This window comes from Chiloscyllium plagiosum, unplaced genomic scaffold, assembly GCF_037043375.1.
Source record: "Chiloscyllium plagiosum isolate Xiang-an unplaced genomic scaffold, Cpla_swu_hap1 HiC_scaffold_4, whole genome shotgun sequence".
Taxonomy (NCBI): Eukaryota; Metazoa; Chordata; class Chondrichthyes; order Orectolobiformes; family Hemiscylliidae; genus Chiloscyllium; species Chiloscyllium plagiosum.
In genome coordinates, this window is record NW_028270142.1 from 93,741,069 (window position 1) to 93,753,783 (window position 12,715).

Genomic DNA, 12,715 nt, shown 5'->3' on the forward strand with positions numbered 1-12,715 from the left:
ATTCTAATAAGTCTTTTCCTCACCCTCTCAAGGCTTCATCACCTTCCTAAAGTCTGACATCAGTGTTGGATAAGGCTAAAATAACAGGAACTGATAAGTAGTTTAACAATGGGCTGTTATATGAATGAAATTGTACTGAATCAGTCAGGTCTGCTAAGAGTTAAAACTGCAGGACATTAGGAACTGCTCTCTCTTCCAGATAAGGCATATATTGGACAAAACATTCAGGATTGGTCACATGCATGCATAATTCCAAATAAGACATACTTGGCACTGAGTCTTGTGTCTAAAGAGCCTGAAGAAATTCCTTTGTTCAACAACACTTCAAAGATTCATGATGTGCAAGAAGTACCATAAGTCAAGAGATGTGATGAAGACATCAACAGAGTTTCAGCCTGGCCAGCTGCGAACTCTCCCAGGTAGTAATGTTTGGGTTTAGTTACAGAAATCAGGACAGTGATTGAGATATCTCTTAATAGATAAAAATGAGTGTTATTTGTTTAAGTACTTAATAAATGAATTGTGGTTTTATAGAGCTCAAAGTGTCTCCACTGTATCTTGATCTATGTATGCACTGTTGTCTCCCAGAGACGGGCAACACCAATAATTCAGAACAAGTATCTCAGTAGTACACAAGTGAATTAATCACATTTGCATATATTTTTATATGGAGTAGCAGCAACATAAGTACATTACCTTTTTTCTTGGATGGTGAATCTAATTTTGTAACAGTTGAAAGCTGTGTTTCAATGTCTACAGAGGGACTGTCTATCTGAGACATATCAGAGACTCCAGTTGCTAAGATACCACATGAATCTGGGGCTTGAGAAAGCATGTTACTAAACATTTCCTCAGATGATGCAACTTCACTGTCAGCAGCTGCTTGGTGAATATCCACAACTGCTCTAGCCTCAGGTTTCAGAACTGCACGAGTTACGATTTTGCAAGCTGTGACATCCACATCCATGGCATCAGAATGATGGATTACCCTGAAGTGAGTGTTTTCAGATGGTGTAATATGGACAGTTTCTGGATGTTCCTGCCTCTCTCTTTTAGTAACCTGTAAAATACAAATTGAACAGCTTGACTAACTTACAAAAAACATAAATTAGACATTAAGTAACCAGTCACAAACTGATACAGACTTCTTCTTTGAACAGAAAGGATGAGTAGAATTATGAATCAATGGCAAAGTCTTGTCATTAATAATCTAAATGGAGGCATTGTCAGGTCAGGTAGTGGGAAAATCAAAACCACAAGTTTGGAGAGATGTGCGAATATATGAAATTTAAATGCCACAAAGAAATTCAGATACAAGTGGAGGCAATGTAGAATAATTACTGTCTTCTGCAAACAGATTTATGGAGGAGCTACCATGCAAGATTGCATTCAATGATGCTGAGGGAGGTAAAAACTTGTAGGATTAATGTCAAAGTTACTGAACACCTGCAACCAATGTAGAAAGACTACTGGAAAAGTAAATAGAGTTTTAGAATACATCACCAAGAAACCACTACCTTGCCACCTTTAATATACTGGACATGAATCTGAAAATGTTTATTAACAAGTTCTTGAAAAGACAATAGCTTGTCTTGACATACCATGTGAAGCAATTCACCTCCAGAAAATCTCAAAATTTCAATGACAATTCTGAAGTGAAATTAAGCATTTTTAGTGGCATTATGTTTTACTAAAAAAGACACATCACTACACACAAAAATGACATTGTCTTTCCTTTGAGTCCTCGTTTGCCATCTCTCCCCTTACGTATTAGTTTAATTCTTCCCATAAGCAGTACTTTTATAAATACTTGCTTGATTGTACAGAACTTGAATATTGCTGAAGATAGACTGATTTTGTCAATGCTTTCTGTCTTGCTATCGTCAGGACAATTCAAGAGAATAGCAAGGTTAAGAAAAAACATCTAAAGTCAGAGGACAGTACTGTTTGGTTGGCAAATGGACTCAGATTGGTAGAGGTAGAAAATACACTAGTTAATGTTAACTGACAGTTAACTGCCAAGCTTGGTTTATATTTAAACAAGATAGGTTGAGCCCAGTTAGTCAAGACATTGCCCTGAGAAATGAACCAGACAATAACTGTCACCTATTCTGCTGCACTGAAACAAGTGTACAGGGCTGTCAATGTTGGGTCATGAAGTATATTCAAAGCTGAACTAGACAGGATTTCTAACCAGCAGGGGAATCAAGAGATGCATGGATATGGCAGGAATGTACAGCCAAGGATTATCTGTGATAATCTCACTGAATGGCAAAGCAGAGTCAATAGCCTTTATTGTCATATATGCAGTGTGCACGCACACATTCTTTCTGCCTGCAAAGAATGAAGCACCATGTATTTTGATATGTAGCCATCAATGCATGTCTGTGCATCATAATGCAAGCGTAACTGACAATTCTAAATTGGCTGTCAGCATAACTCTGTACACTGAGGATTATGTAGCACATTATATCCAATAGTGGAACTACATCAAATGTTGGATACAGTGTCTGCATGTTTTGTAAGCATGGGATACTTGGATACAGTCAGTGACTTGCTTGTTGTGAACAAAGGGAAACGCTGTTTGATATAATCTATCAGTCTTCAGAGTATATGTCAGCCATTCGGTGGTTCATTTCTCTGCCTTGAGAAAAATGTTCCTTTTTTCAGTTATACTCAAACAGCAATTTGTTTACTGTATCTCCTGACAACGAGCTGGAACAAAATTATTTGGTTCCCACCTCTACCCACTTGAGCACGGTTCCCTTCTACTACTGACATCATAGTGCCTGTGTCCTCTCAAATCACGAGATCACTCATTCTTCGTGTCCCACTTGCCATCCTGTTCCCAGCCTCTATGTCCCCCCCCTGCCCACCACCTCCCATTTCTGACTGCTCCCTACTCATCTTTCTACTGCTGGCTGCTCTCAGTCTGATAATCTTGATTCATCTTACCATCCCACACACCACACTGTGGTTGGTGAGCAGTTAGGTGAGCAACTGAAGTGGGCCAGCAATTAAGAAATAACCCAAAATTATTATTTAATAGGGCAGCTATCTATGGTGTTACAACTGTAGGGTCTCAAAATGAGCCCTCTGCAGTTGGTGTAACCATAATTGCAGTATTTGATACAAATGATAACGCTGAAAATGGCTGAGTGCACTCTTGCTCTTTAGTCTAACATTCAATTTCTTTGTAAGACATGAATTCCACACTTCCGTGCAGCCAGTCTGGTTAACATCGTCAGATCAAGATTCCATTAATCTTCAATTTAATTGAACCGAAGGACTTGAACCATTGAAATAATTACAACCTTCATGAAAAGATTTATTTGAACCTTCAAAAAAAATAAATAAGGTAAATTCATCTAGTTTCCTAGGCAAGTGATGTTTTCTGCCCACCCCTCCACCCTGAAAAGCTTTGTCATGATGTCTTGTAAATTTTTCATGTCAGAACTTGCGTTCAGGCTTTAAAGGCATGAGGAAATACTGTAGTTTTAGTTTACAATACTCAGTCTTATAAAATTAAATTGCAAATCTCAACAAAGATTTTAAAATCAAGAGGGACTTGAAATGAATTCATTCATTACCCTTGTTGATTCTGGAAACTCTCCCCAGGACCACTGCATGTGGGACTCAGGTATCAGCACATCAGATGGTTTCACCATTAGTTCAGAGTCACTTTTAGGAGAAAACGGCTGAGAAATGGATGCGCTAAATTGGAGAAAATGGAGGAAAAGGCATTCTTTTAAAAAAATGAAAGACACCACATTTTGGAACAAAATATTTTTCAGTACAGTTTGAGTATTTTGCTCAGAATATAAAACATTGACAATGGCAACCCTTAAACTGAGTTAATGAGTGTTTTCTTCACCATGACTACCAAGATAAACTTAAAAGGTTCCTTGCAATGGCATAAAAACTTAAATTTATAATTTCCCCTTCATTTTCTCACTAAAGATAGGTACTGATACTTAGGTAAACTTTGATGGACAAAGTCAACTTTCTAGAATACTGCCCAAGTGATTTGTTTTAACATCCTAGCCTACACAAGTTATCCTGTCCACAAACCACTGCAACTGCAATTAGAAGCAAGACTTACAAGGTCACTCCGACTGAGCAAAATGGCAAAAGCATGGTTTGCAGAAATAAGCACAAACAAGGAATCAGATCGAAGTAGCACCTCCAAAATAACTGTTTCATTTAGAACTCTGGACCATAAACAATATTTGAATACAGAATGCTGCTGCTAACCATTTGTGAACTTCCTAAATAGCAATTGGTAATAGGAAACCTAGCCAATTACAGGACTCTGCAGCTACTCAGAATGGGTTCTGCCAGTTGATACAGTTCAAAAATTAAAACTGGAACTCTACTGACCTTTTGGCTCAATGTTTTACGCAACATCTATCTGCCCCCTGAGATGAAGGAAATTCTGACATAAATATTTGGCAATCTTGCAAATTGTTCAAAATTCCTTCCTAAACAATGACAAAATGTGTGTTGTACTGACAGAAGTAGCAAATCCATTCTTGGAAGTGAGGATAACAGTATGCTTACATCTGTTGCAAATCGATGGAACAGTTTCACAAATGAACTGCTGCAGTTGGAGAACAGTAATTTCCAACAACTGCTACTAGAACTTTGAAACACTAATTCTAGTTTTAAAAAAAAGTTTAAGGGATTCAACAGGAATGGGCATTTAATTAATACAGTGTCCTAAAGATTTGTAAACAATCCAAAAGATTAATGAATACAAAGTAGTAATCCATAGCCAATTGTATATTGACATTACCAAATTTCTGTCGTACTAGGGTTTTTTGACACACCTGGCTATTAAGATGACTTTTTATGCTCCTAGATATAAAGCTTTTGTTTCAAAGTTAGAATGTTCACGTAACTTTCTATCAAAAATAAAATCACTACAAAATTGTGCTACTGTTGGCGCAGATAAAGTAGCATTTCAAATTTTTACAAAAGCCAAGGTACTTAATGCCTTATACATTGGACAGTGTAACTGAGATAACAATTTAATGAGTTTTGGTCATAGCAGCAGGCAACATATCACAAGAACTATTGTCCACAATTTAACAGGCTCTCTGCTAGATCACCGAAATTTATGTTCAATTAAAAAGTATTTGTCAGACAAAGAGAGAAAGTTATAACTCCTTTTGACTTAGGATTGCATTACGTACCTCTCAGCAGGAGACCAGTCACCATCAGAATGTGGGTAGTTAATCTCATGGGAAAAGGATGAAGGTTCTTTTAATTCGTTGTCCTTTAAGGAAGTGTGAGACAACCCCCTATACAAAAAAAAGGGATATATGTGTTGTATTCATCCTTACATTATTCAACAACAGGTTTTTGCTTACAGTGACAATTAAGCGTTCGGTTTTGCTAAATTACTGGCCTTGCTAAAGACTGCTCTCACAGAAATAGGGCTCTGAAAATTTAGGCAAGATGTTGAAAAATCATACTTAAACTTTAGAAAGCTATGCACACCTGGGATAATATTGATTATGCAATGAGGTTTGAAAAACAGTCGCACAGAGATTTCAATTCAAACCAAAGTCGACTGTGAGCCCCTTTCTCATAAGTTCTTTCAACATTGACATTATCTATAGTGTTATTTTCTCTCACCAATAAGAGTCTGAAGGAAATGAAGTTGAATTTGAGGTGGGAAATAAGCATGATGTTCCATTCAAGTGGCTTTTAAAGAGTCTTCTACTGAATTCTCTTGCAGAAAGCAAAGAAGCCAAATAACTGGTAATCTAGAAACAGTTATCTGACAAATGAATAAGCAGATACGAAGGAACAAAACTAATTCTGAAATGATTTTTGATTGGAATTGTAAATCAGGTTTTATGTACATGTAGAAAGAATGAATCAAATTAAGCTTTCCACATTAAAAAATTGGATTTTAACAAATCAATTGGAGCTAGGTTAATCCCAAAAGGACTATGAAGGTTTTGAGCACCGTGTTAAGCACATGTGTAGAGGTCCCTTTGATAATGAGGGGTAGCAAGACACTGGTCAAATATCAGCTGGAGATCAGGTCAATCTAAAGGGTGAGGACAATTAGTCAGGGATTTTGACTCATGTATTCTGTCTCAAAGCAAAAAAAGAGGTTTCTTGTCCAAGACCCAGGCTTGGATGTAGTTTGAAATTTTTATTTATTCACAGGATATGGATGTCACTGGCTGGGCTAGCATTTGTTGTCCATCCATAACTGCCCTTTACAAGGAGCTGGTGAGCTACCTTACTGAACTGTTGCAGTCCATTTGCAGTAGGTAAATTCAAAACGAGTTCTGGGATTTTGGCCCTGCGACAATGAAAGAATGCCAACATATTTCCAAGTCAGGATGGCAAGTGGCTTGGAGGGGGATTTGCAGGTAGTGGTGTTCCGATGTTTCTGACATTCTGGTCATTCTTGATGGTAGCAACAATGGAATCAAAAAGTGCTGTCTAAAGGAGCCACAGTTAATTTCTAAAGTACATCTTGAAGGTGAAACACTGCTGCTGGCAGTCATGAAGGGAGTGAATGTTTGTGGATGTGATGACAAATAAGTGGGCGACTTTTGCTGAATTGAGCCAAGAGGAGGGACAGGGAGAAAACAGCAGTTGAGCAGGCAAAGGAGTGGATATTGGTGAGCTGGGGCAATAGAAAAGTTGCTTATGGGCTCTCATCAGTGGGTGAAAATGGACTGGTGATAAAAGCAGCCCATGTGTTGACATGGTCTGGAGTGTGGGATGTGTGTCCTTTTTCAAATTGCTAATTTATGCAATAACGTTTTGAACTCATTATCTGTGTCGCCAAAATCTTGCCCATTACTTGAAGAAAGGCACAAACAGAGGGCTGTAATTGTGCAGGCATGACCCTCAGGGGTAGGAGACCTAGGATCAATACCCACCTATTTCATACATGTGTAATAATATCATTATGCAGGTTGATCAGAAAAAATATAAACAAAGAATGGCACAAAAATTTCTAATTTCCTGCTCAGTAACAAGTAATTCTGTCTTTAGAAACAAGACATTCAAATTTATGACGACAAAAAGGGCAAATTCCTTGCAATCTTTGTTTGTTTTGTGCAACAGCTATTTTAACGAATGTTGCATACTTGATCTTTCTATTGAAGTGAAAATGCGGAGAGGTGACTATAAGCGGATTACTCTGGTTTCAGTAACCACCAATCTGGAGTGAATGTAATAACTGATTAATCCAAGACTTTCATTCACTAAGTAGATTACTATTGATAGCTGTCAAGTTATATAACTCCACAAAGGACAGATCATAGGAGATGAAGTTTACTTACAGATATCAGTGAATATATTGATAATTAAATGATTGTCTACACAAGAGAATATGAGAAAATAATCTTTAACATTACAACTAATCGGTCTTTATTTACTGGAGCAAGATAAAAATCTAACTGCATAACTAATTGCAATCAGTTTTGAAATGAGTACAGAATAACCAAAAGTCAAAGGAATTTTATGAATTAGAAGCTTAGAGAAAGATTTATTCTTACCTGGGAGAATGTGTTGGTTTTTCATCATCAGAGCTAATGTCCATTTCAAAAATGTCTTCACTGCCAGTTGATGATACACGGTCTTCTTTTTTGCCATCTAGCTTAAATTTCTTCTTCCTTCGCTTTTTCTTCTTTATTGAACCAATGCAGACAGAGGTCTCTGGTGCAGCAACCTGACCAGTACTGTCTATATCATGACGTTTTATCTCTCGGTCAGTTGGGGATTTGCCCAATGTCAGCTGCATACCCTTGAAAAACTGCCCTTCTTCTGTAAGGATGGGTGATGTAGCCAGGTGAGGAGGAACTTTCTCCTAGTTAGAGAGAGGAAAGCATTTACAGCATAAAGTACAGAAAGACCAAATAGGATTCTGGGCAATTCTGGAAAACATTTCTGGCTGTAACAGCTGCTCATTTTTGAGGTACATTAGGTGTTTGAGGTGATTCCCTCAAATAGCAGGAGCAGCAATTACTGTTTTATATGCTGCTACATTGCTTGGGAACTTGAGAAAAAATTCAGAACAACAACACTTTTAAAAGAGAAAGGGGGGGCGAAGGAGGGGGTGGTGAGGGAGGGGGGGTGGCGAGGGGGCGAGGGAGGGGGGGCGAGGGGGGGGGGCGAGGGGGGGGGGCGAGGGGGGGGGGCGAGGGGGGGGGGCGAGGGGGGGGGGCGAGGGGGGGGGCGAGGGGGGGGGGCGAGGGGGGGGGGCGAGGGGGGGGGCGAGGGGGGGGGGCGAGGGGGGGGGCGAGGGGGGGGGCGAGGGGGGGGGCGAGGGGGGGGGCGGCGAGGGGGGGGGGCGAGGGGGGGGGGGGGCGAGGGGGGGGGCGAGGGGGGGGCGAGGGGGGGGGCGAGGGGGGGGGCGAAGGGGGGGGGCGAGGGGGGGGGCGAGGGGGGGGGCGAGGGGGGGGGCGAGGGGGGGGGCGAGGGGGGGGGGGCGAGGGGGGGGGCGAGGGGGGGGGGCGAGGGGGGGGGGCGAGGGGGGGGGGCGAGGGGGGGGGGCGAGGGGGGGGCGCGAAAGAGAGGGCAAACGAAAGAGAGGGCAAACGAAAGAGAGGGCAAACGAAAGAGAGGCAGAGAGAGTGAGAGAAAGAGAGTGAGAGAAAGAGAGACAGAAAGAGACAGAGAGAAAGAGAAAGAGGGAAAGAGAGAGAGAGAGAGAGAGAGAGAGAGAGAGAGAGAGAGAGAGAGAGAGAGAGAGAGAGAGAGAAAGAGCGCACGCGAGGAAGAAAGAGAGAGAAAGAAGGAGAGAGAGAAAGAAGGAGAGAGAGAAAGAAGGAGAGAGAGAGAGAAAGAAGGAGAGAGAGAGAGAAAGAAGGAGAGAGAGAGAGAAAGAAGGAGAGAGAGAGAGAAAGAAGGAGAGAGAGAGAGAAAGAAGGAGAGAGAGAGAGAAAGAAGGAGAGAGAGAGAGAAAGAAGGAGAGAGAGAAAGAAGGAGAGAGAGAGAGAAAGAAGGAGAGAGAGAGAGAGAAAGAAGGAGAGAGAGAGAGAGAAAGAAGGAGAGAGAGAGAGAAAGAAGGAGAGAGAGAGAGAAAGAAGGAGAGAGAGAGAAAGAAGGAGAGAGAGAGAGAAAGAAGGAGAGAGAGAGAGAGAAAGAAGGAGAGAGAGAGAGAGAAAGAAGGAGAGAGAGAGAGAGAAAGAAGGAGAGAGAGAGAGAGAAAGAAGGAGAGAGAGAGAGAGAAAGAAGGAGAGAGAGAGAGAGAAAGAAGGAGAGAGAGAGAGAGAAAGAAGGAGAGAGAGAGAGAGAAAGAAGGAGAGAGAGAGAGAGAAAGAAGGAGAGAGAGAGAGAGAAAGAAGGAGAGAGAGAGAGAGAAAGAAGGAGAGAGAGAGAGAGAAAGAAGGAGAGAGAGAGAGAGAAAGAAGGAGAGAGAGAGAGAGAAAGAAGGAGAGAGAGAGAGAGAAAGAAGGAGAGAGAGAGAGAGAAAGAAGGAGAGAGAGAGAGAAAGAAGGAGAGAGAGAGAGAAAGAAGGAGAGAGAGAGAGAAAGAAGGAGAGAGAGAGAGAAAGAAGGAGAGAGAGAGAGAAAGAAGGAGAGAGAGAGAGAAAGAAGGAGAGAGAGAGAGAGAAAGAAGGAGAGAGAGAGAGAAAGAAGGAGAGAGAGAGAGAAAGAAGGAGAGAGAGAGAGAAAGAAGGAGAGAGAGAAAGAAAGAAGGAGAGAGAGAAAGAAAGAAGGAGAGAGAGAAAGAAAGAAGGAGAGAGAGAAAGAAAGAAGGAGAGAGAGAAAGAAAGAAGGAGAGAGAGAAAAAGAAAGAAGGAGAGAGAGAAAGAAAGAAGGAGAGAGAGAAAGAAAGAAGGAGAGAGAGAAAGAAAGAAGGAGAGAGAGAAAGAAAGAAGGAGAGAGAGAAAGAAAGAAGGAGAGAGAGAAAGAAAGAAGGAGAGAGAGAAAGAAGGAGAGAGAGAAAGAAAGAAGGAGAGAAAGAAGGAGACCATGATGCAGAAGGCCATTCAAGATGGGGGAGCAAAAAGTCAAGTAGTTGTTATAGGGGATTCTATAATTAGGGGGACAGATTGTATCCTTTGCAAGCCGGATCGGGAGTCTCGCATGGTGTTTTGCCTCCCCGGTGCCAGGGTTCGGGACATCTCTGACCAGCTTGAAAGGATATTGGAGCGGGAGGGGGAGGATCCAGTTGTTGTGGTCCACGTTGGGACTAACAACATAGGCAAAGCTAAGGTGAAGGACCTGTTTGGGGATTATCAAGCACTAGGAAGGAAATTGAAGTACAGGTCCTCAGGGGTCATAATCTCCGGATTACTGCCCGAGCCACGTGCCAATTGGCATAGGGATAAGAAAATTAGGGAAGTAAACACGTGGCTAAGGGATTGGTGTGGGAAAGAGGGATTCCACTTCATGGGGCATTGGCATCAGTTTTGGAACCGGGGGGATCTGTACTGTTGGGACGGTCTCCACCTGAACCGATCAGGTACCAATGTTCTAGCAAAGAGGATAAATAGGGTGGTTAGTAGGACTTTAAACTTCTGAGCTGGGGGGGGAAGGGAAAGTGAAAGCGACAGGGAGTATGGAGTTAAATGGAAAGATAAGCGGCAAGATAGCATATGTGCAGGCAGATTTAAACTTGAGACAGACTGGGAATGCAGCAAAAAGGAAGGATAACTTAGGACATCTTATGACTTCCAATATCTCTAATGATAAGAAAGTTAGCATTAAGGCACTTTACCTGAATGCTCACAGCATTCGTAACAAAGCAGACGAACTAATGGCACAGATCATCGTGAATGATTATGATGTGGTAGGCATCACAGAGACGTGGTTACAGGGGGGTCAGGACTGGCAGTTAAACATCCAAGGGTTTTCAACTTATCGAAAAGACAGGGAGGTGGGCAGAGGGGGGCGGGGTTGCCTTGTTAGTTCAGAACAAAATTAAATCTATGGCACTGAATGACTCCACATCAGATGATGTGGAGTCTGTGTGGGTGGAATTGAGGGGTGGACTGGGTAAATAATTTTGCCAGTGGATCCAAAGAAAGGGAATTCATGGAACGCTTACAGGATGGCTTTTTGGAACAGCTTTCATGGAGCCCACAAGAGAGCAGGCTTTTCTGGACCTAGTGCTATGTAATGAACCAGACTTTATAAAAAATCTTAAAGTAAGGGAACACTTAGGAAGCAGCGATCATAATATGGTAGAGTTCAGTCTGCAGTTTGAAAGAGAGAAGGTAAAATCGGATGAAATGGTGTTACTGTTAAATAAAGGTAATTATGAGGGCATGAGAAAGGAACTGACGAAAATAGACTGGAAGCAGAGCCTAGCAGGGAAGACAGTAGAGCAAAAATGGCAGGAGTTTGTGGGTAAAATTGAGGACACTGTACAGAGGATCATTCCCAAGAGAAAGATTATCCGGGGGGGGGGGGGGGGGGAAATAGACAGCCATGGCTGACAAAGGAAGTCAGGAAATTTATCAAAGAAAAAGAGAGATCCTATAAAGTGGCCAAGAGCACTGGAAAATCAGAAGATTGGGAAGGCTACAAAAACAAACAGAGGATAACAAAGAGAGAAATAAGAAGGAGAGGATCAAATATGAAGGTAGGCTATCCAGTAATATTAGAAATGATAGTAAAAGTTTCTTTCAATACATAAGAAACAAACCATTGGGCCACTTCAAACTGATGCTGGAAGCCTAGTGATGGGAGATAAGGAAATAGTAGCAGAACTTAATAAGTACTTTGCATCAGTCTTCACAGTGGAAGACAGGAGTAATATACCAATAATTAAAGGAGGCGGGGGCTGAGTTGAGTATGGTTGCCACTACAAAAGAGAAAGTGCTGGAAAAGCTAAAAGGTCTTAAAATTGATATATCTCTTTGGCCCCGATGGGCTACATCCTAGAGTTCTAAGGGAGGTGGCTGAGGAAATAGCGGAGGCGTTGGTTGAGATCTTTCAAAAGTCACTGGAGTCAGGGAAAGTCCCGGATGATTGGAAGATCGCTGTTGTAACCCCCTTGTTCAAGAAAGGATCAAGGCAAAAGATGGAAAATTACAGGCCAATTAGCCGAACCTCGGTTGTTGGCAAAATTCTAGAATCCATCATTAAGGATGAGGTTTCTAAATTCTTGGAAGAGCAGGGTCGGATTAGAACAAGTCAACATGGATTTAGTAAGGGGAGGTCATGCCTGACAAACCGGTTGGAGTTCTTTGAAGAGGTGACAAGGAGGTTAGACCAGGGAAACCCAGTGGATGTTATCTACCTCAACTTCCAAAAGGCCTTTGATAAGATGCCACACGGGAGGCTGCTGAGCAAGGTGAAGGCCCATAGTGTTTGAAGTGAGCTACTGCTATGGATTGAGGATTGGCTGTCTGACAGAAGGCAGAGAGTTGGGATAAAAGGTTCTTTTTCGGAATGACAGCCAGTGACAAGCGGTGTCCCGCAGGGTTCAGTGTTGGGGCCGCAGCTGTTCACATTATATATTAATGATCTGGATGAAGGTACTGGGGGCATTCTAGCGAAGTTTGCAGATGATACAAAGTTAGGTGGACAGACAGGTAGTACTGAGGAAGTGGGGAGGCTGCAGAAGGATCTAGACAGTTGGGAAGAGTGATCCAGGAAACGGCTGATGGAATTCAATGTGAACAAATGCGAGGTCTTGCACTTTGGAAAAAAGAATAGAAGCATGGATTACTTTCTAAACGGTGAGAAAATTCGTAAGGCCAAAGTACAGAGGGATCTGGGAGTGC

General features: G+C 41.9%; 1 protein-coding gene across 3 annotated transcripts in view; it reads right to left on the reverse strand.

The window, feature by feature from the left end:
• Positions 1–12,715, reverse strand: part of lpin2 (lipin 2) — a 126,889-nt gene that overhangs the window by 59,463 nt on the left and 54,711 nt on the right. For all 3 annotated transcript variants that reach the window (XM_087986478.1, XM_087986477.1, XM_087986480.1), the window contains exons 4-7: positions 7,533–7,843; positions 5,196–5,303; positions 3,591–3,714; positions 697–1,060 (exon numbers count right to left, since the gene is read on the reverse strand). In XM_087986478.1, coding sequence (XP_087842604.1) covers positions 697–1,060; positions 3,591–3,714; positions 5,196–5,303; positions 7,533–7,843 — 907 coding nt within the window. The remainder of the gene's footprint in view (positions 1–696; positions 1,061–3,590; positions 3,715–5,195; positions 5,304–7,532; positions 7,844–12,715) is intronic.